This window comes from Haliotis cracherodii, unplaced genomic scaffold (assembly GCF_022045235.1).
Source record: "Haliotis cracherodii isolate W230 unplaced genomic scaffold, xgHalCrac1.p SCAF_9, whole genome shotgun sequence".
NCBI lineage: Eukaryota > Metazoa > Mollusca > Gastropoda > Lepetellida > Haliotidae > Haliotis > Haliotis cracherodii.
This window is the reverse complement of record NW_027266343.1, coordinates 23,224,118-23,251,046: the sequence shown is the minus strand read 5'-3', so window position 1 is coordinate 23,251,046 and position 26,929 is coordinate 23,224,118. Positions and strand designations below refer to the sequence as shown.

The 26,929-nt window shown below is 39.9% G+C and overlaps 1 protein-coding gene across 4 annotated transcripts in view; it reads right to left on the bottom strand.

Moving 5' to 3' along the window:
• LOC139452190 (prominin-1-like) overlaps positions 1–26,929 on the bottom strand; it is a 508,194-nt gene that overhangs the window by 345,572 nt on the left and 135,693 nt on the right. For all 4 annotated transcript variants that reach the window (XR_011652352.1, XM_071233561.1, XM_071233559.1 and 1 more), the window contains 2 exons: positions 18,950–19,018; positions 189–252 (listed from right to left, as the gene is read on the bottom strand). Coding sequence is in view for 3 of the 4 variants with exons in the window: in XM_071233561.1 (XP_071089662.1) it covers positions 189–252; positions 18,950–19,018 (133 nt within the window). In the remaining variant the exon portion in view is untranslated. The remainder of the gene's footprint in view (positions 1–188; positions 253–18,949; positions 19,019–26,929) is intronic.

The following is a 26,929-nucleotide window of genomic DNA, read 5'->3' as shown; positions in this document are numbered from 1 at the left end:
TGAGCTCATCTTCCACTTTTCTGAGAACAGTAGTTCCAAATGTAGGAACCAGATACACTGAGATACAGAGAGAAAGGGAGGATTGATTCTCCAATGTGATATTGAAAGTCAGTCTCAAATAGTTCTTTGTGGGAACAAGCATGTTAAGTTTCAGCTTATAAATATATGTAATTGTGTTTATAACTTACTTGCAACTGTAGAGGTGGTTTCATTTTGCACACGCTCAGGAACAGAATCAAATTCAGCTTTTGCCTGAAAGAAATACGAGTAAAAAATATTTTGGATTTTCAAATTGTATTACACAAGTCAGTTCATGTTCCTTGTATACTTGAAATTCCTTTTTGTTTGACATATTTAGGATAACACCAGTGAACAGTCTCAACTTAAAAAGAAATATACCTTGCAGAGGGAGAAAAACACAATCTCCTTCGAACTCCTTACCACTTTGAAAAAGTGCATATCCCTAATGAGGGGTGAATCAAGTTTTCCAAACAAACTTTCATCAATCTTCAATGAAATTGGATAAGGCCATCAACATTTTGTAGTCAACAGAGGTAAGGCTTGCATTTCATTGGGGTCCAAGTTTTCAAAGCTGATAAGAGTTCTCTGCCTCCCAAGGACTGGGAATACATGTGGTGGTTCGAGGTGGGTGAGAGAAAACTAGGTCCGGTCAGGCTATAATAAGTGAGAAGTAGCATAGAGGGACTTGCCCAACTGTTAAACCGCCCTACGGCCTGTTAAGCACACTTGAGTGTAGCAGTAATTGTGGAGGCTATGATTGGAACAGGATTCATCACCTGAGACCCCTTGGGGTTGCAGGTGTGATGAATGGAAGGGGGGTTTGAGAGAAACTCCCTTTGCATTGAGGCTTGCACTATCAACATCAACTGAGGTGGCAAAAAATGTCAGCTATAGTTCGGTCATGTCAACTTCTGCTTCTTAGCATAGCCCTTAACTTGTTCTGCCATTGTCTGGACATCCTAGGATAACAGAAATGAAAACATACAATTCTGATTGCATGAGCAACATCTATGGCATCTAGTACTGTTCACCAATGAAGCCCTAAAAAAGTGACTCCTCCAATGGCTTGTTGGCGTAACAAATGACCTTCTGACACTCTTAGGATGTTCAATATGGTACGGTATGGTCCTTGTGAAGGTATTTTGGCAAAATACACATAAAGTGGAAGAAACCAGTCAAGTAATATTAAATCCAAATTAAGCACTCTAACCAGATTACCCCTGATAGTTTCTCTCTCCTTGTTTAACTTTTCTCCCCACCTGTACAAGCAGAGTGGCAGCAGTGACACCTACTGGGGCTGTATCTTTTGTCAAATCTAGATTTTTTGCAGTCAGTGCTTTCAACCATACATATTTTACTCAGAAGTAGATGAACAATATTTTTCAGAACCACAACACATTTCTTTTCATGCCATCCAGTGAACAATATTTGTTTTCAGGAACAAACTGTTTCTCAAGCATTTTCTGGAACATTTTATTTTCTTTCAAAAAAATATCATAGTCTCCCCCAACCCCCAGTTATCTAATTGTTCTTAAAACATGAAATGATCACTTCTGGATACAAAGCTCAAATTTATGACACTTATAGAATTCTTTTCATAGCTTAATGTTGGTAAACCCCCCTTTTAAATATATTACAATTTACAAAGTAACATGCCATTGATCTGTTGCTTGTCTGCATTGTATCTAACCTTTGAATAAAGTTACTAAAATTGAGGAACAGTGTACTTATTTAAAGGCAACTAATAAGTAGCAGTACATAGTAGAGCATTATAATACCCCTATCAACAACACAAATTTCCTATAATATAAGAATTTTGATCAAACCATCGTAAATGTTTAGCAGATATTGTGTTACAACTCAGGGATTTCTCAATCTTCAAACATTTATGAATCACCAGACTCACAAATATCTGGTTATCATTATTGCAGAAATATGCATCCCAATATTTGACTATATTACTTGGGATCAGAAAATGTAATCTCTTCAGAATGGACTGTTATATAAATACTCTGCAAAAAAACACACGCAAAAATAGTAAAATCATATCTGACAGGGTGTTGCCAACATCCATACAAAATTAATGCCTAAAATGAATTGGGGATTCATGTATGAAAAATGATTGATTTGTGAAGAAACAATGAGGTATTGCAAAAATTTGGTGAAAGATTGCAAAAGCACAACCATGTGAGAGTCTGGCACCGAAACACACCCAAATGACATGCAAGTACAGCATCACTTGTTGGACAATAAAAGCATTGGATTTTCATTTGCATGCCATTTTAATCTTACAGGGATTGAACTGCGAAAACATGCCACGACCAACTGAAGCCCAACGTAACAATACCAAGGGCCTACTGCAAACAGGAGAATCATCTTCAGCTGTTGCAAGAAATTTCCATGAAGCACCAGGCTACAAGACATTACAAGATTACATTATCAGACATGTTTTGACAGACCTGCATTATCGGCTGCGACATCCATGATGTCAAGGTCACAGAATATGGCTACAACTTCGATGGAGTTGAGTTTGGTTTAGTGATGAGTCATGTTTTATGTTTTGCTTCGGATGGTAGACGTGTTTGTTGGCATTGTGGGGACCCGTATGCATGACACTGCATACAGGAAGTGGACAGACAGTTTTGGTGGTGGTAGTTTGAATCACATCATGTAGATACTGCCATGGCCCTCCAGGTCTCCAGATTTAAACCTAATCGAACATTTAAGGGATGTACTGGACTACAAGCATGTCAGCTACAACCACAAGCACTGCAGGCAGAGTGGGTGAACATTCCCCAGGCCACAATTCGAGATCTGATTGCTTCCAAAGGATGACAATACCAGTCAGTTTTGGGCTCTAATGGTGGCCATGCAAAGATATGGAGAACAGATGACCTTCACCTTGAAATTCTACTGTTCCATGTGTGCCATATGGAACCTGGGTCAATGACAATGATGTTATCCAATTTTGAACAATTAATTACTATCTGTTGATTATTTATATGATACATAAAATCTAAATATGAAATCACTTTTTGATTTCTTTGTTTGCAGAGAATTGGAAATTTTAGTATGAATTGTATATTCATATACAGTGGTCCCTCGTTATTGCGCTCTTCGATATATCACTAACTCGGTTATAGCGCGAGGTAATGTATGGCTCCCAAAATTTACTAACATTTTCAATAAACTCAAGTTTTCCAATGACACGTTGTTTTCCCCCATCTCAGAAAACATTATCAGCTGATCACCGCAATCACGTGACACCGGAAATACCAGTCAACAAATCCAAACTGAAGTATGCAATTTAATCCTATTATTATAATATCTAGTAATAAAAAAATTGTTCATTGTTTATCTGGACTAATGTTTGCTATATATTTTATTAATTTTTATTCAAAATTTCATTCAATAATTATAATAATGTTTAAAATAATTTTGGCGAAATCGTATGTGAAGTGATAGGTAGGCTAGATCGCACAACTCACCATTATTTACAGGAACCAGATTGGGAGGAAACATTTGCTAAGCTGATTGCTATTTCCGGCTTAGTTTATGAGACAAGAGTCATCAGAAGGATGACATTATCCCCCCGGCAGCTGTCTGTAAAGTAACCACTAGTAAATGTGCAATTCTGTATGTAATGAGTCAACAGTTGAATGTTCTTTTAGAAGCATACATTGTTTAACCTACTGAATGGTTTTCGAACTTCATTCCATAAAAATTGAAAAAAATAAAAATGAGAAAAATCCCAAAATATCAAAAGGCACCACTTCAGTATGTGCCTGATAGATTTGCCAAGTTTCGATCAAATACACTGAATGGTTTTCGAATTCTGCCCCGGAAACGAACCCCATTCCCAATTGAGTCTATGTCCAACTTCATTCCATAAAAATGTAAGAAAATAAAAATTAGAAAAATCCCAAAATATCAAAAGGCACCACTTCAGTATGTGCCTGATAGATTTGCCAAGTTTCGATCAAATACACTGAATGGTTTTCGAATTCTGCCCCGGAAACGAACCCCATTCCCAATTGAGTCTATGTCCAACTTCATTCCATAAAAATGTAAGAAAATAAAAATTAGAAAAATCCCAAAATATCAAAAGGCACCACATCAGTATGTGCCTGATAGCTTTGCCAAGTTTCGATCAAATACACTGAATGGTTTTTGAATTCTGCCCCGGAAACGAACCCCATCCCCAATTGAGTCTATGTCCAACTTCATTCCATAAAAATGTAAGAAAATAAAAATTAGAAAAATCCCAAAATATCAAAAGGCACCACTTCAGTATGTGCCTGATAGATTTGCCAAGTTTCGATCAAATACACTGAATGGTTTTCGAATTCTGCCCTGGAAACGAACCCCATTCCCAATTGAGTCTATGTCCAACTTCATTCCATAAAAATGTAAGAAAATAAAAATTAGAAAAATCCCAAAATATCAAAAGGCACCACATCAGTATGTGCCTGATAGATTTGCCAAGTTTCGATCAAATACACTGAATGGTTTTCGAATTCTGCCCCGGAAACGAACCCCATCCCCAATTGAGTCTATGTCCAACTTCATTCCATAAAAATGTAAGAAAATAAAAATTAGAAAAATCCCAAAATATCAAAAGGCACCACTTCAGCATGTGCCTGATAGATTTGCCAAGTTTCGATCAAATACACTGAATGGTTTTCGAATTCTGCCCCGGAAACGAACCCCATCCCCAATTGAGTCTATGTCCAACTTTATTCCATAAAAATGTAAGAAAATAAAAATTAGAAAAATCCCAAAATATCAAAAGGCACCACTTCAGTATGTGCCTGATAGATTTGCCAAGTTTCGATCAAATACACTGAATGGTTTTTGAATTCTGCCCCGGAAACGAACCCCATCCCCAATTGAGTCTATGTCCAACTTCATTCCATAAAAATGTAAGAAAATAAAAATTAGAAAAATCCCAAAATATCAAAAGGCAACCACTTCAGTATGTGCCTGATAGATTTGCCAAGTTTCGATCAAATACACTGAATGGTTTTCGAATTCTGCCCTGGAAACGAACCCCATCCCCAATTGAGTCTATGTCCAACTTTATTCCATAAAAATGTAAGAAAATAAAAATTAGAAAAATCCCAAAATATCAAAAGGCACCACTTCAGTATGTGCCTGATAGATTTGCCAAGTTTCGATCAAATACACTGAATGGTTTTTGAATTCTGCCCCGGAAACGAACCCCATCCCCAATTGAGTCTATGTCCAACTTCATTCCATAAAAATGTAAGAAAATAAAAATTAGAAAAATCCCAAAATATCAAAAGGCACCACTTCAGTATGTGCCTGATAGATTTGCCAAGTTTCGATCAAATACACTGAATGGTTTTCGAATTCTGCCCCGGAAACGAACCCCATCCCCAATTGAGTCTATGTCCAACTTCATTCCATAAAAATTGAAAAAAATAAAAATTAGAAAAATCCCAAAATATCAAAAGGCACCACTTCAGTATGTGCCTGATAGATTTGCCAAGTTTCGATCAAATACACTGAATGGTTTTCGAATTCTGCCCCGGAAAAGGAAATGATTACAGACGGACAGATGGTCAGACGGACAGACAGACTGGCTGATCGCTATATCCCCCCGCATTATATGCCGGGAGGATAAAAATAAACACAGTAATCTTAATCTCTGCATATATAACAATGCTTTGGAAAGCAGGAAATACATTTTAAATGATAACTCATCTTGTCTAATGATGTTTTATATCAAATTTCATACTTTTATTGTCCAAGTTCGTTATATCTGTTTATTCCCCTGAATTCGCTTTATGGATACGATGTGGGTTTTTTAAAGCGCATATTAATACTCGATAAATATTTTTTACACTATGAATCATAAATAACTTCTATTCTAATCTTTTTTGAAACTCTGAAACGTGCAACGTAGATCGTGTTAGGTAGGCAGAGCATGTTTACTGTTTTGTCGGTCATCTACCAACTACGATTTGACCTTCGTTAAACCGCTGATCATCTATAACGCTCATTAATCATTTGGACCCCGAAGGTAGCATTGTGGCGAGGGATCACTGTACTTATCTCTCACACTTTGCATGTCCTTTTACTCTATGATCCTATGTGGAAAGGTTCTTGAACCATGTTTCCAGCTTCTAAAATATAAACATTTACCCGAACACACCCCAGCATTACCATGGTTACATCCAGCAGGCAGGCCAATCACATGCTCCCGTACACAGCAAGCCTGCTTGAGGTGACCACATGGATACCTCTGCCAACTCATTCTCTTTTGCAGAGCTATCAGGCAAGAGGAATTGAGATGTGGGGATGGTTGGGTGGGCATTACATGTGTGAGTCTCTTCAGGTGAGCTAAACTGGGAAAACCTGAACAATCAAAAGACACATGAGTCCAAAGTAAATGTTCAATGATTTATTCTGTAAATACAATCATAAACACACAAGGATTACGTGTGTATACAGTTTAACTGAATGAACTGTGGAAAGACAATTGTTGTGCCTACACCAACGTACCGAACTTGTGGAGCACTTGGATGTCCGAGAATGAGATGTCTTGAAGGTTGAGAGGCGGAAACTGTATCAGACTTCCAGAAGCACCCTTTCATGATCGTAGAGAGGTTGCAGCTACTGTGTAGAGCCAAGGTAGAAGCATCCGCTTGAGTCTTGTGAGGGTTGGACGTAGTTATTGCAGGCAGCCCAGAGAAGGTATACACCCAAAAGATGATGAAGTGAAGCCAGAAGGTTTTTGGTTTTGTTTGTTGTTTTACGCCGCACTCAACAAAATATCAGCTATATGACGGCAGTCTGTAAATAATTGAGTCTGAACCAGACATTCCAGTGATTTCAATCATGAAGATCCATTCACGCAATTTGGATCGATGACATGCATCAACCACGTCAGCGAGCCTCACCACCCGATCCCGTTAGTTGCCTGTTACAGCAAGCATGGGTTGCTGAAGACCTATACTACCCCGGATCTCGACAGGTCTAAAGCCAGAAAGAAAGCATAGTACGAGAAATTTCCGATGTAGGTGAAATTGGCAGCGGGGTGAAAAGTCTCTTCCAAGAGCGTCTGTGCTGGCGAAACATATCCAGATTCAGTTGAAGTGCTCGAACTGAGAAGTCTTCTTGGTCATTCGATCCCAAGATAGACGAAAGCAGGGTAATCATAAATAACCGATCGGAATGGCCAGGAACAAAGGCCAAGAAACACCTCAATACTTCCGGATCTCTTAAACTGGACGCTGTTGACATCCAAAGTATGAATTTTGCAAATGCGGGCTGCAGTAACCAGAGCTAACAGGATTATGGTTTTCAGTGTGACAGATCAAAGTCCTCAGCCAGTGGCTCATAATCACAGGAAACCAGATGTTGAAGAATAACATTCAGGTCCTACAAAGGTGACCCAAACGGGCGACTTGGCCTGCTTGTTTGTAGGAGTGGATGGGGGATTGTATCATGGAAACCTTTGCCTCTGAAGTCGTAGCAATGACAGAGTTAATAGCCACGAGGTAGGTGGCTATGGTGGATCTCTCAAGTGTGAGGCTGAAGGATTAGGTTGTCGCGGAGTGAGCGAACTATTCCATCGTTCGTCAGCTCGCCTTAGCAAGGTGGGAAACCAATTGCACGTTGGTCAATAGCACACATCCAAAGTCACCGACAGGTGACTGGTGGCTGCTACTTTCTGCAGGACCCGGAGGACAATCCATGTTGGCGGAAAAGTGTATGCGTTGAGACATTCCCATGAAAACACATCGTGATCCCAAGCCAGTGGATCGGGGATATGAGTGTTGAAGCGGGTGGCGATGAGGTCTTCTTCTGGGGCCCGATAAAGTTGGCAAATCCATTGGAACGGTGTTGGGTGGAGAGTCAATCAGTGATGGTCTATCAGGTCGGGACAGGGAGTCTGCTTTGTCGTTGGAGATCCCTGGAATATGCCGAGAACAGATATGGATGTTGAGGGAGTCCATGAGTTGAAAGAACTCGAGAAATAGCGAGAGGTAGGACATCAATTTTGTGGATCCCATTCTGTTGATGTACCACACAACTACAGTGTTGTCGTTGTCATGAGGGAGGAGGAGCGTAGGAGTTCTAACCAATGCGAGGCTGCTGGAATGACTGCCATATATTCCAGATTGTTGATGTGGAGGTAACAATTGTCACCGCTCTGCCACTTGAAGATCTTGAAAGTGCGCTCCCCAAACTCTGGTTGAAGCAGCAACAAACAGATGGAGGGACAAGATAAATGGCCCCAAAGAGACCCCGCCGCAAACGTTCAATGCGATTAGACACCAAAGGTGAGGGTGCAGATGGAGTGTTATAGTCAGTTGGCCAGGGGTGAAAAACAATATTTTCGTTCCCACATTTTCCTATATACCTTAAACCTTTTCTATTGCATAAAGGAGGTATGTGTACACAATTTTCATTGGCTAGTAGGCTTGCAAGTGTGAGCATGAATTTTCAAGGGGACCAAATTGCATAAATTGAAAAAAAAATGCATAATTTGACAAAATTGGCTGTAACATTTTTATTTAGTCATTAAACTATCCAAATTATGTCTTTGATTAGTTAATATGTTCGGTTATCTGTATTTGGCAAACATTTTGTTTCATTTAACTGTTATTCTAATTCTCAATGGAAACATTGATAAAAATAATGTTTTTTTACTTCATTTTCGTGTGAGTAGATAAAACACTAATTCCATTGAATTGTGACAATAAAACCACTATAACTGGGTATTAATCTGCCTGAACCATTGTACTATCCTATACAGAAAACAAAATGAAAATATGTTACATAGGGGCTGAGATATTGTATACATTGTTACCCCACCCCCCAAAAAACAATTTTGACGAAAATTGCTTATTGAGATATGGTGGTAGATTATGTTGTTGTAGTGGATAAGTGGGATAATTGCAACAATTCTTAAAAACACCAAATAGTAAACTCATAAAGAAAAATGATGTTTCAAGTTTTCCTGTGAACATTTACGGTGGCCATCTTGAATTTCAAGATGGCCACCATTTTGACCTGTTTTCAAAATCAGGATCTAATATAGTTCTTCAACATGGTCATGTAATATATCATATGAAAGCTTTTTACATTGTCTTTTCAATGATGTACCTTATTCACTGACTTCTGTGGTAAACTGCATGATCCCCAACAATAGAACAAATGATACTACTCACAATTGTTGATATTCTGCACTTTTGTCTAAGCATTTCACTAGTTTATCATTTGATTGAAGAAACAAACATGTGAATACTTGTAGCATTATGAAGTATTAAAAATTACATCACAGAGTCAAGGCTGTGAAACAATGTCACCTCTAGTCACGGTCAGACTCCATCTCTTCTGGAAAATTATGTAAGTTGTTTCTGTTTAGGCATGACATAGGACAACTGCATCCAAGGGAAAATCCCATGATGTTCTTGGCGCAGCTACACCTGGATGAGGAGCATCTGCCTGTTGTGCATTTACAGCGTTAGAAATTGGCACTAGTCCTATAGTCCTTGCCAAACTGCCCAATAGTTAAGGTATCATAAGAACTAGTAGAAATTTGCCCTTTGTAAGGGTTTTGCTACCATATGACCGCAGATAAGCCGACCCCGTAGATAAGCCGAGGTGTTAACTTGACAATTGAAATACGAAAGAAAATTGCTGAAAAAGATGAGCCTAACCAGGAAGTGCAAGGCAAAAAACACTGCGAAGTCGGACTGCAAGACGTGCCCCCTACTCGCAGATATTCAATAATATAAGATGAAAAACGTTCTAATCATATAGAAAAAGTTATTATTATTTCGGTTAACTAAGTCTTCATCCATCCATCCTTTGGGGTGTACCGCGACAACAACTCCAGCCGGAAACTTGTCTTTTGGCATTGTCTTTCTCTTGAACACAACCATGGGTTTTAGTTTCGTCCCATCAGCCAAACAAGTTAAAAAAACAGTAAAATGTTATTTCCCGTTCCCCGTTGTCTTCACGGATATGGTCTTGGCACCCTTGTGGTCAACTGTTCTGGAGCCTGGCATATCGAAGTTCAACGGTGTTTCGTCCATATTGCCAATTTGACAATGTTCATAGGCCATAGGCTTCCGTTCCTTGATGACAAAGGCATTGATGAAACAATGTGAGTTTTCTGCCTAAGTGTAAGGTGTCTACTGTTCATATATATAGTATATGTTATCATTATAAGGACTAGTGGTCTAAAACTGTTAGTTTCTAATGCTGATTTACAGGTGAGCAATTCCAGACACAGTGCTGGCATTCGTTCCTGGGTCATTGGAATGCAATAGAAAAGGTTTAAGGTATACCGGATAATGAGGGAACGAAAATCTAAACTAAGCCTCTTTTCCGCTTGTGGTCAACTGACTATTACGGAGATCAGCTTAGGGAAGGATTGGAGTGGTCACAGACCCAGTTGACCTCAAACAGGAGTTGTTGCCATTGATGGAGTCGGAGCGGTTGTTTGTGAGAAAAGAATCGAACACAATCCCGCAAACATGTATGAATTATGTAACAAGCCAGGTAAGACGGGTGAAAAGCCACCAGGCCAAGGAAATTCCAACAGGAGCCCCTTCAACGGGTAAAATAAAACAGTGGATGGGAACATGCAGATAAGCATCTTGGAGATCGAGACTGATCATAAAATCGACGGGATGAATGAGCATGCAAAGGAGCAAGATCAATGTCATGCGAAAATGCGGCGGAACTTCTAAGTACGTCACGTTGAATACCTTTATGTTGAAAATGAGCAGGAATTTTCAACTGTCCTTTTTGGGGACAAGGACAATGGGTGAAGAAAACCCTGGGTTCATGGGAAGTGGGCCGAGACATTCAATGGCGTCTTTTACCAACAATGTACCTACAGCATCCATAAGCGTTGGTAGTTGGTTGCCGGATACGCTCTCTGGAGAGCCTGGAATGTTGTAGGTGGTGGAGAGGTCAGTGGTAGTAGATATCCTTGCTGTAGTAACTGAGTCATAAAGGGGTCTGCTAGGATACTCCAATTGCCTGCAAATAGCCCCAGTTTTCCGCCAACAGGCATGTCTGTAACCTCAAACCTCGCTTTCCCGTTCATACTCAAGTGCATCCGCGAGAGGGAATAGGCCGAGAGGAGTGAAAATCTCGAAGATCACATTTGGCAGGGAAAAGTGTGGATAGTTCCACTCTTTCTGATCCTGATCTTCCAATTGTCACTTCGGGTGTTGCTAAAGATCCACATTGACTTGGAGGCTAGAGTCTCTCTGTACATCTTGATCAACCTGCCGGATTGCATCTGCAAACAGGGACCAAGGATCATTCCAGTGACGAAGAGCTGTTATATGGAACCAGAATGGTGAAATGAGCTTTTCTTGCATAAGGAGCACCACTCCTCGAATGAAGGCATCCTTGTGAGAGTGAGTGTAGAAAGAAGGGGAGAAGAGAGCATCTGTTGCTGACAGAATCATAGACATGAGTGGTAGTGTATGGTGTACCTTGGTATCAAAGTGTTTGACGTCTCGATCTTCAACCAGGAAGGATGAAACTGAGCACTTCTGTGAAAGTGTATATACATCGCTGTCAAACTCTGGGGAAGTCACCATGTCTGACATTCAATGAGTGTCGGTATCTTCAAGGGTGTAGCGAGTCAATTACGTAGCAACGGAATGATGCAAAGGCCGTATCCAGGTTAGAGTTGATGTCCAATAATACTTTTCTAGGTGGGAGCTGGATAATGGATAAGCTAGCTGATGGTACTGCGAACCCTGTGAATTGATCCGCAGCTGAAGTCATACGATGTAGCTATAACTTGTCAGTGGTGCAATGAAGGACTGATTCAGGGTCTGCTGGTTCGATCAAGGAGGATGGCGACAAGTGTTGGTTAAGCCCACCAGGTGGGTGTTGACTGTCAGCTGTTGGATCTAGTAGAGTAGGGTCACCTGACACAGAAATCAAACCACCCAACCTGGGAGGGAGGGGCCAACCGGGAGGTAACCAGAACTTGAGCCCTATCTGTAGGCTGAGAGGTCAAAGAGATGCCCGAATGCTGAAGAAAGACCATAGTAATTGAGTTGAACGAGGGTTCTGTACTATGCTGTTGATCATGGTGATCCCAACTCGTGGGGAGAATATGTGGACAAGGTTCCCAAGGAGCCGACCTGGTGGGAATGCGATCCGGTGATCTGTGAACTGAATAAGATCCTTAGGTTTAGAAGAGGGTCGAGGGTTGTCGTCACATAAGTGACAGTGGAGGACTAATCCCTGCCATAGGTAGAGCTTCCTGTGGGTAAGAGAGCCGAGGAGTAGTCATACAAAGTGGAACAGGATCATGAGTCTCGATGATCGCCCTAGAGGATGTTCGTCGTTCAGGGGAGCACCGACCGTAGGAACGGTGCAAATGTTTGTAGCAGAGTGGGAGAGCGAGAGCAGTGGCCTGATCTAGAATGACAAACCTGGTCATTAGAATCCGATCGTCGATCCTGCGTCATCTTGTTCCTACAAACCTGAGCATAATGATCAGGATCGTCCCAGGAGGTAGTTGAGGCACGGTCAGTAGCACGATCAGCTGTAGGAACAGAACACATAGATTCCAAGCGTAATATCTTAAAAGAAGGAGCACTATTTGGTTGCTTGAACAGGAGCGTAAAAGAAAGCAGGATCAGTCAATAGATCGTGGAGCGTCCGAAAGGTCGGAATTGGAAATACCATCCGTGAGGAAGCTGTGATAGAAAGCATCTTGGATGATTGGCGACATCACTGAAGATATCCACAAAGAAAAAGTTAAGCACATCCTAATATATTTTATTATTGTTTGGTCCCAATATTTGTAACAGTCATGAAAGATATAATTACTGGAAGAATTATGTTTTCTCAAGATGATGTAATCAGTCATACGTGACGAAAGCTCACGTGCCATGCATGGTACCCTTGAGTATCTCTAAACGTTAAAATTGCTTTCTTAAGCTAGGTTTTAAACAGTTATTCCATGACATTTTGTGACCATTAGGGCTGTGTATTGCCCCAAATTTTGTATTGCGATATACTGCGATACATTCCTCTGTATTGCAATACGTACTGCAATATATTGTGGAAGAAAATTTACTGAGTTCTGTCCACTGTTTAAGATTCTTTTACCTCCAAATTGAATCACAGTGCAATGATACAATGTTTAGCTTTATTCAAAATAAAACAAGAGTCATCCGAAGAAGACATATCCCCCCGACGTGGCATGTCGGTAAACTGTGTGTACCTTCAAATGTATTTAGATTGGCAAGGAAATCTTTTTCCTTGATGACAAAACTAGAAATATAATGAAGGTTATTAAATATTGGTTCATGTAGCTCACTTTCTGATGATCTCATGAAATTGTAATAACAATAACTTCACAGATTCGCATATGAATAACTCTGTAGTAGCCTGATGACACAAAGGCATAAAGAGAATGTACTAGGTTATGTAGCTCACATCATATATAGTATATGATATCGGTAAATAGTACACCTTAGAATTATATGTCAGGGGCTACAAATTAAAAAGATTAAAATCTATAAATAACAAACTGCACTACTAGTGAACATGATTGATATGTGCATAAAGTTTGGTGAATCTCTGTCACATGGTTTAGAATATATGCTCCAGACGAGGACATTACCCTAAGTTCATCGATTTTCAATTAAAATTGAAAAAAGAAAAAAAAAGAAAAAATCTGTTAATAGCAACGGCACCACTACATAACCTGCTTGATAGGCATAAAAACTTTTGAGAAGCTATGTTGTATGGTTCGGGAGATATGCTCCGGACAAGAGCACTACCCTCAAATTTCCTAAGTTCATAATATTTCCATGGAAACGACAAAAATATAAAGTTCTAAAAATCTCTAAATAGCAAAAGGCACTTCTACTGAGTCTGATTGGTAAGTGTACCAAGTTTTGTGAAGCTAGGTTGTACGGTTTAGGAAATATGCTCCGGACAAACAATGATTACAGACAGACAGACAGACAGACAGACGGACTGACGGACTGACATACTGATGGCTATATCCCCCCGTCATTATATGTCGGGGGGATAAAAAAAGAAGGGAAAAACCAGAACGTTCAGACAAACCTCACAATTGTATTTGTGTCTGACTGGCTGTGCTATTTGACTCAAGAATAGCTGTTTAAGGCACCATAATGGTAAAGTCCAACATGCAGTAAATAATTAATGGTATCATTGCTCTAGACTCAGTGATATCATGGATGCGTTTAGCTCATAGGTTCAGGAAGAAATGTTTGAGGTATTTATGTATCATATGGGTCCAGTGTTTGTGATAATGTTAGCTTATCAAGAGCTGTTCGCGCGCTTTCATCACAATGACATCGCAGGTAAAAAGATGGACAATATCAGTTGTTTTAACTCTTTCAACATCAGTCAACCAGAAGCGTTTTCTGCTGTGACACCGAGTTCCCAGAGACTCTTGTGTGATAGATGAAGCCAACATTTATCAAAGAAAATATCTGCTGGTAAAACATCTTTGCTACTGTATGTTATACACCATTTGAAAGGTCTGATCCTATTGTTTATAAATATGAAAGTTATGTTTATCACATTATTTAAATAATGCATTTACAACTTAATTATGTTCATTGTAAATAAATAGATGTAAGCTAACACATTCATAACGTCCAGATTAAGGACCAAGGAAGCGAAAATTTGACGATTTTCGGCAAATATAAGATTTAATAAAATACACTTACCGTATTCGACATAATAAGCGCCCCGCTCTAATAAGCGCCCACAGCGATATTTGCTAATATATTGGCCAGTGAACAATCCTAAGTAGCACCTCTTCCGATTGATCAATGTACACAAGACTTATTTATTCGCGTACAATATGCACTCATGTGTTATATGCACACTTAATTATGGGCAATTAAATTCTGGAAAAATATATCTGTCGTACATAAACATTTCAAGCTGTCAGCATAAACCATGAAATTTATCTTTAACTCTGTTTTTTTTACTAATATAATCTTCTAATAAGAGCCCCTGTTTCTAATTTTGAGAGCACCCTGGGCGCTTACTACGTCGAATACGGTACCTATTTTTTTAATAATTTTTTTGTTTAAGTAATTGGAAAAGCATTTTCAAAAGAATCATAAATAGTATCTGTCATCACCCCCCATTTCCCGATAACAGCGCCTGTTCGCTCAGTAACATGAAGAAATACCCCTGTTTTCGAGGCTTCATATGAATAACTCGTTCGTCGAAGACTGGCATATGACACATCCCTAGAAAGCTTATTCTTTCATCTACACGCTCGTAACATTGCCTGGAGTCTTTTGAGGAGTCTTTCATAGTTATAACAAGCTATTTCATTGGATAAAAATTGGTTTCTATTGACGCTTTCTTGCCGAAATTTGCTACATGGTTCGTGATTGGTCAAATTTGAGCACGTGACCTAAGCAGCGAATCATATTACAGTGGTATGAATTTCAGATTTTGACGAAAGATTTAGGAATATCTTAAGCAGGAAATCGCCATTGATATTAAAAATAAGGGGCTTCGTGGATGTATCCTGCTACATTACGAGCTGTGACAAAGATTTTTCATGCATATATTTTGGCATTAAAACATCTTGTCCGGGCTGAGAATTTGAGGCGACGAATGACGAGATGTCATTTGATTTACATTACAAGCGATCACACGAAAAGATGGAAATAATAACTTAGCTGTAAGTTTGACAACTTTTAGAAATATTTTTGTTGATTTAATTTATTAATTTGTATACTATATTTAAAGATTTGCCTAAAATGTCTTTATTTTGCTCTTTGACATGTTCGATGTGGACCCGTTCTCAAAGTGTTTGTCTGAGAATTTTATTTTCAATAACATTACTGGAAATAGTGAATAATTTCTTAATCTATTGACAAAAAATTATAAATTGAAATGGAATACGTATTTCAGACAATGTGAATATGCGATAGATTTAATAAATGAATGATATGACTGGCAGGTTTAAAAAATTATATACTATTTTGATGTGACTACGGCTTGGCCGGTCTACCTACGGTGTCTGGGGACTTGATGCTTCTTGGCCGGTATACGGGCCTACAGTGTTGAAAGAGTAATAATAATTAGGCCTAAGCAAGTTAAATTTGAAAACACAAAATCATTGTCATTATACCGGTACATAACAAACGTATCGCAATATGTAATTGTTTCATTTACATATTGCAGTATACCGGTATACCGGTAATACCGTGCAGCCCTAGTGACCATGGCACGAAGGCGATTATCAAACGCAAGAAGATGGCAAATAATTGGCATGCATAACGCAGGAATGTGTTGTAATGCCATTGGTCGGAATTAGGGGTATCATCTCGCTGTCGTAAGCTGTTTAGTCGAGATACATGCTCAGACCGGTGATGTACAGGACAGTGCCAGATTGGGAAGACCTCCTGTGACATCTCATTGCGAAGACACGGAACCCTTTTTAACAAGTACTCGTCCGAAACAGGTGTGGTTGCCCAATCGTTGTTTCAGCACCAGAACCGTCAAGAACCGGCTGAAAACAACAGGAATGTGGGCTAGACGAGTTATAAAGCATCCCTTGTTGAGTGATCACCACAAATCTGCTTGTTTAGCATGGTGTATTGCGCGACAGAACTTGAATCTGCGAATTTGTAGACGGATCCATTGGTCAGACGAAAGTCACTTTCTGCTCCACGACACTGATGGAAGAAGAGAGTTTGGAGGCACCAGAACACAGCCTACATCCCCAGGAACATTAAACCAACTGTTGCATACGGCAAGGGCTCAGTAATGGTATGGGGGTGTATCTCTCATGATTGCAGGCTGGATTTTGTCACCATAAGGGGTAACTTAAAAGGGGCTCAGTACATCCGGGACGTTTTGAGGCCATGCAGTCATTGTTCTTCATTTTGACAACCACCCTCTTGCTACTTGACAACAATGCTAGGCCTCATCGTTCGCATGCAGTCATGGATTACATGAGGGCCAATACAATAACGACTCTACCCTGGCCAGCAATGAGCCCAGATATTTATCATGGAACTGTTCTGGGTGAACAATACCTTCCAAATGACGTGCTGGTTTTCTTGGGGAATTAGTCAGCAAAGAGCCAGAGTCACAGGAGACTAATCACAATTTTATTTACAAGAACAATTAACAATTTACAATTTATGCTTAGATAATAACTGAGGGTGCCACAGAGAGTCGGTACACACTCTGGGCTGTGGGAGAGAGGTCTGCTTGGTAAGAGAGTCAAACCCCTTCTCTGCTAGAACTTGGCTACAGTATGTATTTAATGAAAGTTTGAACAATAGAAAGGAATGTGATTGGTTGATACACGATTGGTTGTGTCCTATGCTAAATGGATGGCTGGACAGAGGGGAATACTAAATCCTGTTAATCCTGTTGGACTGGCACTAATCTTGTTGACATATTTACTGGATGCTTTGAAAGAGATTAGGGTGTCACTATAGATGAGCTTGTATGGGGGCTAATCCTTAATGCACTATAGACGAGCTTGTATGGGGGCTAATCCTTAATGAGTCTTAATTGAAGTAATGTTATTCTAATACACCCCGGTAGGTGATGACAGATATACTTAAATAAATATCCTTTGTCTGGGAGATGGGATCTTGATACCTTAGGCTAGCATTTATCTAAAAGCTTCTAATCTATTAAACTATGTAGACGTAACACTGTCGTATTGAATAGTATGTCTAGATGCGCTCCCATTACCTTAGGCTAGCATCTATCTAAAAAGCTATAACTGAAACTACTGATATTTTATATATATATTTTACCTGATGATAAATATTACTTGCTAAACTATAATTATATGAAATGATGTATAAATATTACACCATGATAACTCATAAAAGCACTTGATGTGGATCTAATTATTATAGGATAACTTAGTATAAATGTTATCCCATGATATTTGAAACCCCTTGAACATGTTTGGGATATTCTGGGGCAGCGCATACAGGCATGAGATCCTCCTGTACAAGATTTACGCCAATTGGAAGCAGCATTGCATCAGGAGTGGTTGCTGTTGACCCATCAACAGATCCAACGTCTGACTGAAGGCATGACACGCAGGGTGGAATGCGTCAACCAGGCACGTGATGGTTATACCCGCTACTGATCTGTTTCACGTGTCATGTCATGTAGAGACTTTAAGGAACATTTTAACATGAAACATCAAACCTAACTCGTTTACTTAATCCTGCAGCTCCATACTTTTTTTTAGGTATTGTCTAAGGTTAAAAACAGTACCTGTGTTACCATTGTGTTTTTGTTAGTAAATTTCAATCACAACTCACCAATATCTTCTTTATTTGTTGTCATATGTTTGTTCTATCCGATGACAATGGTATCACCCAGCTCCTGTGGTCAGTCATCCAATGCCATATGCTTTTTGCCATTTGTCATTGTTCAGAAATAGGGGTGTGCTTAACCTTTTTTCTTTGTGTATAGATGTGCAAGGCAGAATTTGGCAAAGCATGGCACTCTGCACAACATGAGTTAAACAAACACTGCCCGCGACAATAACAACAAAAGAAGTTGAGGGTCCGATGTTGAATATGTGCATCGGCATTCTTTGAATGCCGGCCGCTGTTTGTAGACTGTGTATTTAATCACAGAACTTGGCAACAGGACAAAACAACTCTTACATGTCAAACACGTTAACACACAGTGGCAATGAGAAAGAGAATGGCTTGACGTGCACAGGGCACGTGATTGGCCTGGCTGCTGGATGTAACCATGGAGATGCTGAGGTGTATTCGGGTAAATGTTTTTATTTTAGAAGCTGGAAACATGGTTCAAGCATGTTTCCACATAGGATCGAAGAAGAAGAAATGCAAAGTGTGAGATAGGATCAGTTTAATAATTACATATGTAATGCACAGCTATTTACCTTCAGTATTGTCATGGTCAGGTTCTGAAGTCCATCTAGTCGAGATTTCTCAGTGTTGAAGTCTGGTAGCTGAAAAAAAAAAAAAATTGGATCATAAAAATCAGTGATATAAATTGGGAACGTACTTGAAAATTTTACCCTCAAAATTTACCATTAAGTTTATTAACCCTATTAGGGCGGTGGGATAGCTGAGTGGTTAAAGTGTTCCCTTGTATTCCCTACATATTCAGGTAACATTTCTTCAGGACTTTTTGTCTTTGGGTTTCATTCCATGGCAGTCATGCAGTCCAAGAGTCAACACTGCAGTGGTAAGGTATGCAGTTGAAGACATGTAGGAACCAAAATTTGTTGCGTTTTGGAGACAGTCAAAATAAGAGAGAAACGTGACAGAGAAATGTTATCAAATAAAAACATGTCCATTGTCACATGATGGTGCCTGCCACCCAAACAAAACCATCCATGTGCGCAACATGATTCTTATGCAGCCACTGCACACAAGGGTTTAGGAGCTGAGGCAGCAGAAATTGGTCAATGTTCAATGTTTCGGAGACGTCATGGTGAGAAGATCCCAAAGTGCTGTTGACCGTGGACGTCCGATTGCATGGCTTCAGGACATCGTGCTGTTAGCCTCCTATGCTTCTTCAACACCACATAGCAGCCTGTCTTGCATCGTGTCGTGCCCATCTTCGTTGGAATCCTCAGGACTGGTCACAGGTATTGTTTTCGGATGAGTCTCGATTCAGTTTGCAGTGTCAAGATGGCTGTATCCGTGTGTTCAGAAGGCGAGGTGAACGTTTCCATGATGTGACGGTCTGTGAACGTGACAGGTTTGGCGGAGGGTGAGTCATGGTGTGGGGGCATCAGTTTGCATCACAGAACCCTCCTTTATCATATTCATGGCAATCTGACCGGTATCCAAAACAGGGATGAGGTTGTTGGGCCCTTTGTCTTTACGTCTCTCAACGCCATTGGAACCAATGCCATTTTTTAGGAAGATAATGCCAGGCCACATTGTGCATGTGTTGTCACTGACTTTCTCAGAGGCATTCAGAGAATGCAGTAGCCAGCATATTCCCCTGACCTTCCCCTCAATAAGCATGTTTGGGACATTTTGGGACGACTTGTTCGCGAGAACCATCTTCCACTTGCAAACCTGCATCAGCTCGTGGAATTTGTTCAGCAAGCATGGGAGGCAATGCCTCTGGCAACATTACGGACACCTGTCAGGTCAATGAGAGCTCGATGTGAAGTGTGCTTCAGGAGCCAGGGTGGCCACACCCATTATTGACTGTGTAATGGCATGTGACTTTTCAAAATGACCCCTTGCACTTTCCGTTCAACGTACAGGTATTATTCAATTTGTTTACTGGTGTCTGGTCGGGAAGATTCATCTATTAAATGCCACTATCTGAAATTACCCAATGTGTTTCAGTGTCTGGTCAGGAAGATTCATCCATTAAATGCCACTATCTGAAATTACCCAATGTGTTCGGGTTGTCTTTGTTGTCATTGAGATATGATGGAAGTATTGGGTGTCATTACCCACCCGGTGAAGATACAGGTGGTTAGATACTAAATCCGTACATCACCTGTGGCATACAAGGTTGACCTCATTTTATTCTTTTTGATTGGATAACCGTAACCTTTGTCACACCGGTACTACTTTTTTCATTGATAAAAAAAATCGCAAGACATAATTCACTTTCGCAACTTCAAGACAGAACTAAAAGATCTCATGAAAGCTAGAAAAACATCATTGAACCAAACAAGATAGTCACCTGCATCAAATTCGCTTTGCATTCTATATTAGTTATGTGTAGAGTGGCTACAGACATATAATCGAGCTATATCCATTTGCAATGTACGACTACCAATAAATTGAGGGTCCATATTGGTGTGACGTACCCGACCACTTTCACGACTTTCAATTTTATCTAATATACACGGTTAAGTGTGGTGAAAAGAAGTCAGTTTAAACTATCTGGACAGAAATCTAGGCTTACGTTGGATTCTCCGGTTGTGCCATCAGTGTCCCCTTCAAAACGTATTTTGTGACATTGAAGATGTTTGTTCATGAATGAACATACACGATTGCACAACCAGATCGCTCTAAGTGAACAGTTCTGATACAAATCATTCAAAAACTCAAATTCATGGAAGTGTGCCTGACTTCTGTTTTTGTGGCCCAAAACATCCCAAATTGATCTCTAGCATGAAAGGCTGTGAGTACATCACGGTTGTCTTTTCTAATTTCGATGGTGACCTTGCCCTTCGTTCGAAGCCGTCACTGAATGCATGCATACTTGAGTTCGTTGATTTCCACATCTTCACCATAGGGTCAAACAGTTACCAAAAACGTCTTTGGCGAACACTCTGATCTTCCTCTTCCAACATGGTACGGACATGATATAAATTCAGCTGATAGATCAAGGGAACCGAACCATTTTGATTGCACAGTCAGACCCCGTCGGTGGAAGTGACCGAGCATTGGTCAGAGACTTAGCGCGGCGCTAAAATTGAGTTTTATAGTTTTCTTACAGTCGTCTTTTATACTAACAACTATCTGCTTCAATAGCCATAATTTGAAGAAATTCTTTAAAAAAGAATCTTGTGCGTAGGTGCTGTCATATTTGCACACGCAATTGCAGGAACATAGTGTCTTTGCGTATGCATAGAAATGTAAGCAATGCCCATATTTGGGCATATATCAATATTCATGAGCAACTAGATTTGCAACCGGTTTCACATTGGTTTGTTGACGAAAGAAAGTTGTCATGTATTTGCACTTAAATACATATTTATCCGACAAATAAACAATCTGAATAAGCAATAATAGCAATACTTAATAGAGTTGTGACGATGCACATTGAAACCATTACGATACGTATCGCGATATTTGCTTTACGATTCATTTCGATTCCATATGTATCACGATACACAATTTACTGCTGAACATGCCTGTTTTTAAGAAAATAAAAACTTTAAACTAAATTCTGCAGTTTTGTTTTGTGTAATCCATGTAATTTTGTTCTTAAATTCAAGAAGTTAGATGAAAGAAAGATCTCAAAAACTTTTTATTTGAAACTTTTAATTAGGAAAATACAAAATAAAAATCAATTTGGCACACAGTGTAATTTGGCACACATATGAAAATAAATATTTCTTGGCCATTAAACCATGATTGGGTAAAACACAAATAATTTTCATCACACTGAAATCAGCATATTTTCTATTTATGCTGAGTTTGCTTGTCCCTGAGCAAGAAATATAATCAAGCTTATATCGAACAGTTTGGAATGGACATGTGGAGGAACTGAAACTCAATTTTTATACCCTCAGTTTACAGAACTTGAACTTTAGAACACTCAAAGTGTCACAACTGACAATACTGTTACTAGAAATATTCAGTAATGATTGCAAAAGTTCACTGTGTTGGCTTGTGATTGTAATGTATCCCTCAGTGGATTGGCTGGTCCACCCATCAGTGGTTAACGAAACTGCTTTTATCTGAGTTTATCTATGACTTCTTGCTTTGTCTCCTCATACATTTCTGGAATTGTTTTCTTTGATAAAGTTTTTCTGTTTGGAAGTTTGTACCTCGGCTCCAGAGTTTCAATTAAATTCACAAATCCTTCACTTTCAACGATTGAAAATGGCTGGAGATCTTTGACAATAAACTGAGCAAGAGCCTTATAGTGATAGCCTTAGATCGTTCACTATTAGGAGGCAGTTTCTCTTTACGACGAAACATGTTCATGATATCCTCACAAGCAGAATTCTTCGACGACGAGTTGGAAGTTTGAGGATCAGGTTTTGACCTCTTGTGAATTTGAACATGTTGCCATTATATGTTGAAATGGTATTGCAAATCATGCACGACACCTTTGTTTTGTCTCTCGACAGAAGGAAATGCTTCCACACAGCACTTTTAAACGATGCCGGAGGCTTTATAAACTCTGACACATCGCTTGCCTCGCCAAGAGCCGCCATTTTAACTAGCGAGACTAGACAAGATTAAACCTTGCATAGCAAACTCAAACATGGCGGCGTCCACGAGACAGCGTTTCCGGTTGTATTACGAGTAAATATTTTGTTTCAGAACAGATTAATTTATTCAATGAAATGTATCGTTATTGTATCGATACATAGAAACCATATCGATATATCATATCGGATACCTAGAGATCGTGATTTGAATACATAACGATTAATCGTCATAACTCTAATACTTAACATAATTATTACTTAATCAGCACGGGTCACCTATGGGTGAAGAATCTAACCCAATATCCAAGGGTGAAGAATCGAAGCCAGCAGGATTATGTCGGTGAATTGGGGGCCAAAGTGAGGTTGGAACAACTGAGAGCCCCCAAATAATAGTCAGGTGATAATAAGATATTATTATAGGTATAATGACATTATTATGCATGAAAACAAGCCGTACAACCAGGTGTGAGGAAACCATACCTACAGAATGTCTACACTGCAGATAGAATGAAGAATGTAATACATGACACTGCAGACAGAAAATAGAATGTAATACATCACATTGTGTATAGACAGATGCCTCACAAATATATACAAATGGATGTGAGAATTGGCTGCTTGGAGGTAAGGATACCACTGGTATAAAACAAGGCAGGAGAGTTCAATAAAGGGAAGAAGTCCCCATGATAATATTTTGCAACATGAAAAGAAACCTGAAAAAATTGAGTAACAGACAGCAGCATTGTCGTAAATGACCACAAAACCAGAAGAAGTAACTACCAGATACATGTTGACGATAGTAATACATGATGCACATGAGACATCTCACAACGTGCATAATGGGAAGCAAAACTACAGCACAAGTGAAATAACAGTGACTGGATAGTAATTATGTAACAAAAACATACAACAGATAAAGGTATAAAAAACATTGCACCAAGGTTACAGCATGATTCTTCAGAAATAAGCAGGATTGGTAATCACCGAGGTCAATGCAAGATGGAGATAAAGTCAGAGTGGTGAATAGAGCTCAAGAAAGTGACTGCACAGAGTAAGTTCTTGCTTGTGAAATTAGTGAATGTTCATTGGCAATAAATGCACACAGTCACATCTGCTGTGTCAAAAGACATAGCGGGTTACAGGTATGGTCCCTCACTACATGCTGGATATCCAGATCATCACCTGGACTTGATGTGGATCCATCTGGTATGACATGTGAGGAGCACTAGGTTATTATACGACGACACTATAATTTCTTACATAATATCTGTCTCAAAACATGAAGCACGAGTCTCCTCTTGACATGTGACCCGATGGCTAATGGGTTGTGAAGTCATAGAAGTATAGAAAAGCATGTCATGGAGTGATATAACAATCGTCACCACTGGGTTCATTAAGCGACTTCACACAATGTATAATAAACTAATTTTTTGGGTGAAATCTGTCACAAGAAAAGCATTGAATTAAATGTGACTGACTAAGTGATGCAGATCACACACAAGGATGGGTAGTCCTATACGTCTAGTAGGTATTCTGGATTTCCCACATAAATTAACACAGTCTATGACCACCACAATATCCGTATACACCATGCATTTGAATGTGGGATCGAACAACCTGCCTTGTCAGTTACATCTGGCACAGGGACCTTTGAGCTTGTTGGATAACAGTTTCTGGTGTCCGAATGTATCTAGTGAAGCAATCTGAGCTCCAGCAACCCAGAGTCTTGATTAAGTGGTTCTCTATTATCACATGAGCAGCAGTAGTGGCAGTGTCAATCCGAAAGGAGTGTCCTGAGTACTGACTGGAGGTGAGTCCAGCTCTATCAAGGACAATGTTTAGCCAGGACAAAAAGGTAGTTCTAGATATAGGATGCAAGTCCGAGTTGGTAAACAGAGGATCCTGGTCAAGTGCTCCACACTGGCACCTTACACCAACAAGTCAACACAGATTTTGGTGAGGACAGAACACTTTCTTGGTATAATAGATGGAGACCACAACTCCTAGCCAGAAAGGATCTGTCTTAGAAGCCTTTATTTACAAGTAAGTACACATCTGTTCCTCTCAGTGTCCATGTAAAGGTCTCTTTGGCCTATGTGCACAGACGAGTCAAAGTTGTGGTTACAGTATACTCCCCACATCTGAGGAAACCAAAAAACACTGTCCATCACTAAATCATTAAATGGGCCGAATATTCCTTGCCGCAGCTGTGCTACCGTTTATGTCAGTATAGTATAGGTGATGGACATTCTCTTCTTCTGTGGTGGTGATTGAATCTTCTTGTAGTTGTAGCCTCAAATGTTTGGAGCCTTTTAGAACCACCTGCTTGCATGTCATCGAAAAAAAGTAGCAATTCCCTTCTCCATGTATGAAAATCGAAAATGCCTGCCAAGAAAGTTTTCACTGTATCGTATCGAAGATGAGGGATGCCAAAACAATATGCGAGAAAGTATGACATATACGAAAGATATTCCAACACTGGTGGGAGATGTGGCGCACTTGTGGTATTCAACATGTGGTCCTGAATGAGAAAGTTAAAGTAGCACTGCAAACCCATGGATCTGGTATGCTGTGCGATGGCAGACACAGGGTGTCAAGATGCTTGTTTAGTACCACATCACCGGAGAGGCTGGGGGGCAAGGTGTGGGGCTCGATGCTGCATCTGGTGCCAGTGCTCTGAATCGGTCCATCTGTGAACGAGAAAGAGCATTGGCAATGTTATTATACATCCCAAGTATATGTTGAGCAAGTATGATGTAATTTCCTTTAGCAGCTAACCAGGTTAATTTAGGCATCAGCGCCATTATATGGTGGCACTTTGATCGACCCTTCCTAATATACACACAGTTGCTTGGTTGTCACAGTGAAACATGATGCGCTTCCATGCCCAAAGGTGTCCCCACTGGTAGGCTGCGATTACAATGGGGTAGAGTTCCATGAAGGAATAGAATGTTTGCTAGTTAGTCCGAGAGACAGATCGGCTGATCATTTCTCACGAAACCACTGTCCTTTACAGTAACCCCCAAATTCTATACAAGCTGCAGTGTCAGTATAAAGTTCCATGTCAATTGCTGAATTGGACATGTCATGGAAGAATGATACCCCATTCAGTTGTGAATGAACAAGAACCACATGTTGAGGTCTAGGCTACAGTCTTTGGAAAGGGATATATGGTGATGCAGCTTTGTCACAGATTTTGATAGCTCGATCAGGTACCAAATGAAAGAACAACCTGGAAGAATCACTCTGCCAGCTTAATTCAAATGTCCTAGGAGTCACAGTAGCTCCCTTTTGGTGACTTTCTTCCGACTTGGAAAAGTTGACAATAATGAACCAATGCGCAGCACTTTGTCGGCAGGCAGTCTGGCTGTCATTGTGTCAAAGTTCAATATGATGCCGAGGTATTCTAGTTCTGGCCAATAGTCTTAAGTGGTGATAGGGGAATGCTGAGCTCTTCAAAAACCTGCTTGAGGGTTGCCAAGGTGAGGGTTGCCAAGGTAAGTTCTGCTGGGTAATTTCAGTGGTCAATTGTAAGGAAGTCGTCCAACAGGTGGAGTGTGAACTGTATGTTGTAATTGTGTTCAAGGATCCAACAGATGGCCTGAGATAAAGTGTTGAAGATTTTCGGACTGGAACAGCAACAAAAAGCTAGGCGCTAGGTGCTTCCCACTTAAACCCAAAGAAAGGCCAAAACTTAATTAATAGGTACTTACTTGAAAGGGCCCTTAATGTCAGCTTTACACATCTTGGCAGACACTCTGACCCTGACGATCTCTGCAATAGCATCATTGATTGATGCATAAGAGAGGGAGCAATATTCCTTGTCAATCAAGTCACTGATGCTGTCTATATCTGGTATATCATGGAGAGCCGATAACTCAAGTATGAGTCGTTTATTATGACTGTATTTGCCTTCTGCCACGCCTAATGGACTTATCCTGTAGGTTTCATAAGGTGGGGTTGCAAAAGGTCCTATCACATAATCAGAGGCCA